Source organism: Camellia sinensis, chromosome 4 (genome assembly GCF_055761805.1).
Source record: "Camellia sinensis isolate YWXY chromosome 4, ASM5576180v1, whole genome shotgun sequence".
In the NCBI taxonomy this organism is placed as follows: domain Eukaryota; kingdom Viridiplantae; phylum Streptophyta; class Magnoliopsida; order Ericales; family Theaceae; genus Camellia; species Camellia sinensis.
Window position 1 is genome coordinate 185,489,538 of NC_138964.1, and position 4,919 is coordinate 185,494,456.

Sequence of the window (4,919 nt, forward strand, 5' to 3'; positions counted from 1 at the left end):
TTCGTAAAAGAATTATAAAATCACTAAAAAAACCAATTCCCAAAAACCCCTATCTGGTTTCTTCTGTTTGATGTGATATATTGTACCCATTATTTATTTATTTGTCCTAGTGAAAATTTCTTGTATGCACTACTATACTGGAATGAAAGCATTTATAGATATGACCTGAATTTGATGTTTTTGTTTTTCAACTACTATATTCAGGATGAGAATGCTGTGGATCCACCACAGCCTGTGCAGAGAGGCGTGACGGAGTTGGTTGAAGCTGCTTTGAACCCGAGGAACCTTTGCATGATGGATCCTACATGGCATCCCTGGTTCTAAAACTTCATTACTGGTCTTGTCAGTCAAGTCATCAGCAATTTGTAAATATGATGTAAATGTTGCTCTCTTCTAATTCTGTAAAATAATCGATAATTGACATCTGTTTTGCGTCTTGAGTTATAATTTTGACTGACAATGATGGAATGAGTTGTCCTTTCGGTGGATTCACATGTTATTACAATTTGTCCCCTCATAATTTAAAATCAGTTGCTGGATTTGTTTGGTGGTCATGCTGATATGAAAGAATTATTGAACGATCACAATCCTTTAAATCTACAACAATTCAAAAGGTTTGGATCTGTTTTGTTTAGATCTTGAATTTTGTGGAGAGAAAAAGACGAAAAGAAATTTGTGAATCTTTACACTTTTATTCTCATTTTCACTTTTAGATTCTGTGTACAAATATTTCTTCTCGAACTCAGGATCAAAACACAACTCTGCTAGGGTGATTTATATTCTCTCTACAAGAAGTTCTTTTTTGTAATTCAATATCCAAAACCGGTTTCTGAAAATTATTACCAACGGACAACCAAAGAGATGAAAGTTGGAGAGGTACTACCAACCACAAAAAACAGTCCCTTAAGAAATAAAAGAAATGAAAACAAGATTCAATGCAATGCAGAAAAGGCTCCATTTGTTTTGATAAAAAACATTTTGTCAAAATTTTAAAAAAAGAAAGGGGGAACATGCTCAAGCACCTCCAACAATTCATCCAATTTTTCCTTCTCTCTCACACAGACTTTGACTTTCTCCTAGATTCTATGATTCAACATTTCCCTCATATAAACCCTCTGCTCTTTAAAACTGCTCTGTACAGTTTTCACATACACAATATCCTTCCAAATAGCTTTTAAAATCACCCTTTCATAATAAAGCAGCTATATATTTTTCAGCTTCAAAGAAACAACTACCAAACCTCCAATTTATTTGCTTGTAAGTTTACTCACCACAACCCTTTACTGGGTGAATTTTTTTCTTATTATCAACATATCCCAATAAGAAAGTTTCTATGTAGTTTCTCCAATCTTTTGACAACAGTTCTCAGCGAAAAACTTCCCACACACCGAACTTCAGGAGTTTCATGGTACAGAAGAAAAAAAAAGAACATGTTATCCAAAAGATTTATTTACATGATAGGCAATCCAAGCATAAGTAATCCAGTCCAGTTATCTTTGTTGAACGGCTGATACAAATCCAAACCATTTAAAAAAGAATGACCAATTAGAATTGCCTCCCATAATCCATAATTGCCTCAGACGATCCAATATATATACACTATTGGATCTTTTGAATAACACATCAGCAACAATCAGAAACCGAGCTAGTAAGCTTCTTTCCAATATCCCCAATTGACATAAGAATTGGTAAAAAACATATCAAAAACAAACAAAAATAAAGATCAAAGCCACGAAACCAACATTTTGTATATCAAGAAACTCAGTTATCTTCATCTTCCAACTCCTCATGGAATCGCAAGTGCTTCCCTTTTGGTGTTGGCAAGCCCTTCAACTGCAAAATGCCCGGCGAAAGACATACTTCGCCCTCCTCACCACAACATTCTTCTTCTCCTTCAAGCTCATCATTACTGTTGTACACAAATCGGGTGTGCCTCCCACTAAATTTGGGCATTGTCTTCTCTCGATTCACATTAATGTTCCTTATCCCTTCACATAGTGCATCAACCAACCCTCCATCATCATCCGCTTCCTCCTCCTCCTCTCCTTCATAATCGCCATTCTCATCGTCTTCTTCAATGCCGTCTTCTTCTTCATAATCATCTTTGGTACTTGCATTCACCTGAATGGACCACACAGAAACGTCGTCATCCTCCATAGATGTCTTCTCCTTGCCATCACTCTCTGGAATTCCTCCTTCATTTGTCAGAACAGAAGAACACCCAGATGAATCAGAACCTTCTGATTTCTCGGAGAAGTCCATGAGTAAAGACCTTGTTATCAAGCTCTTTTCAGATTCAGGACTCTCAACAACCATCTGTCATATTACAACAGGAAATCAATCATCAATCAATATAATAAAACCACATTAATTGTAGATTTCAAGAGAAAACGATCTTGAAAATCTTGAAGTTAATGTATAAACTTAGCAAACAAAGAGTTAATTGAAAACTATGCATTACACGGAAAAAAGATCAATCAAACCTCAGAAATCATGAACTGTTCTTGAACCAGCGAAGGCAAAACGGAAGCCAAGCAACTGTTTTTGAAGCTTTCCTTCCCTGAGAGGCTCAGAATTTGGGGTGTGTTGGCCGGAGTAGGGGCAAGAAGCCCCGCTGGAGAGTTGATGAAGCCTGGGAGATGAAGGAAAGACCTGTGTTCCAATGAAAGTTTCGAAAGCTCGGCCTCTTCTTCCACTTTCTGCAAGAGGGTCTTGACTTGTCCCCTCAACAAGGCCTCCCCTGAACCAGGAGTACCAGTAATCTTGTTGTTCTTGGCTTGGCTATTGTTGATCCTCTTCTTGGACAGAGTTGAAGACGATGATGGAGTCTTCAAACTTCCCATTGCAAGCCCAACAATCGGTGAATCATTAGTGATATCAATAAGCACAGACTTTTCTTGTTGCTTCCCAGTTCTCTGTCTTGATTTTGAAACACCCTTTTCAGAATCTTCAATCTTTCCTGGAAAAATCAATCAAAGATTGTCAATTGAAGCAATATATCAATGTTTGATGCAGATAGCAAAGTGTGAATCACACTTACTTGATATGGGTATGTTGTTGTTGGTGTTTTCATCAGCCATGGTTTGTGATCTTGTAACTCTTCTTGTTAATGATGGGGTTTCCATTGGAGTTGTTAGATAAAAAAGATTGCCTGAAAATAGAAATGGGTCAACGGAGAACTTTATACGCCGGTGGATTTGAACCAAAGATTTGAGAGAGAGAGAGAGAGATGTTGGATGTGAAGAGGGTTTAGGGTTTTATAAAGTGGGATTCGTATTTAGGGTTCAAAAACGGTAAAGTGACCGTTTAAACGTATTTTTAAGCGGCTTGTATATTGACGCTCTAACGAAACTAGCCGTTGTGAGAATGTTGATTACCTACGGTTCTCTGATTATGCAGTTCGCAAAACCCCTTTAATGCTCTAATTTTATAAAGAAAAAACAAAATGAGTAAAGTTAAAGATTCAAAAAATTCTATTAAAATTTTTATCAAATGTTTCACATGAGTGTATGTTTCATATGAATCTCACATCCATGTGAGACATTTGATAAAACTTTTGATAGAATTTTTTGAATCTCTAACATTCTTAAAAAAGAATATATGGTAATACTACATTGCTTTGCATTATCATCCACATTAAAGTAACTTGATATAAGCAATGCTTTTTTACATCAGTGATGTTACATACACCAATTAGTATACTAACTAGTGTACCAATACTAGTTATAACATTATTATTGACCCCACTCATTAAATACATTACAAATCTCAAAAATCTTTTAAATTATGTCACATCATCAATTGGTATACTAGTTAGTATACTAACTAGTGTACCAATACTAGTTATAACATTATTATTGACCCCACTCATTAAATACATTACAAATTCCAAAAATCTCTTAAATTATGTCACATCATCAATTGGTATACTAGTTAAATACATTATTCTTTTTACATGACACATTGGATGAGAAGGTTTACATGCAACAATCACATAGATTTTTCCATCACCATGTCTACCAATCGAAGAAAGCACTTTACCTCGAGCTTGCTATTCAATTTTTACCAAGTTTCTATAGTCTCAAGGCTTAGTCAATGTGACAATTCTTTATTCATTTCTGAAGCTATTATCATTCTTCTTGTGCATGTGGAAGATATTCTCTTAATAGGTAACAGTTCAACTCATACTCAAGCACTTATTTAGAAAATGCATTCAACTTTTGCAATGAAGGAATTAGGTGACATTATTTTTTGGGGGGGAATTTCAATCAAATCTGTGGGTAATGCTTTCTTCTTGTCACAACAAAAGTATGCGTGTGACACACTCATCAATGCATGAATGACTTTTTTGTAAGCCCTGCAATACTCTCGTCTCAGTAAAACCCAATCTTACCCCTGATTCATCTATTACATTTGCTCAACCTCAATTGTATAGAGGTTTGGTAGGAGCTCTACAATACCTTACTATAACTCAGCCAGACCTGTCTTCAGTAGTAAATTAGGCATATCAGCATATGCATGCCCAAAAAAAGGGCTTATTACCAGTCGGTCCTACTTTTAGGGGACTTATTATCCATTAGGTCATGACTTAAAGTCTTATGCACATATAAGTCCTATTCCATATGTTTATTTTTTTCTTTTTTACCCTTGAGTGTTTTATGTTGCCCCAAATAATATTTTGTTCTTTCTTTCTCTTTGTGTCGTCTCTCTATCTCTGAGAAAACTCTTCTCGCTCTACCATTTCTCTCTCTGTCTTTTCTCTCTCTCTCTTTCCTTCATTTTTCCAAAAATTTCACACAACCACTGCCTACCGTCACTGTCGCTGTCTACTGACACCGTCACTGTTGTTGTCTATCGCTACTACCACCGTCGTGATCTACTGTCACCATTTCCGTTACCGTCTACCACCATCGTTGTCG

General features: G+C 36.1%; 2 protein-coding genes across 2 annotated transcripts in view; one reads left to right on the forward strand and one right to left on the reverse strand.

Annotated features, from left to right (window-relative positions):
- The window catches only part of LOC114294512 (uncharacterized), a 42,924-nt gene extending 42,383 nt beyond the window's left edge, over positions 1-541 (forward strand). Inside the window, exon 35 of the mRNA XM_028238646.2 lies at positions 205-541. Coding sequence (XP_028094447.2) covers positions 205-324 — 120 coding nt within the window. The 3' untranslated portion in view covers positions 325-541. The remainder of the gene's footprint in view (positions 1-204) is intronic.
- Positions 542-1,433: 892 nt separating this feature from the next.
- LOC114294513 (uncharacterized) lies at positions 1,434-3,247 on the reverse strand. The gene is made up of 3 exons (XM_028238648.2): positions 3,041-3,247; positions 2,484-2,959; positions 1,434-2,316 (listed from the first exon to the last, which is right to left on the reverse strand). The coding sequence occupies exons 1-3, from the start codon at positions 3,123-3,125 to the stop codon at positions 1,762-1,764; spliced, it is 1,116 nt and encodes a 371-aa protein (XP_028094449.2). The 5' UTR covers positions 3,126-3,247; the 3' UTR covers positions 1,434-1,761.
- Between the last annotated feature and the right edge of the window lie 1,672 nt (positions 3,248-4,919).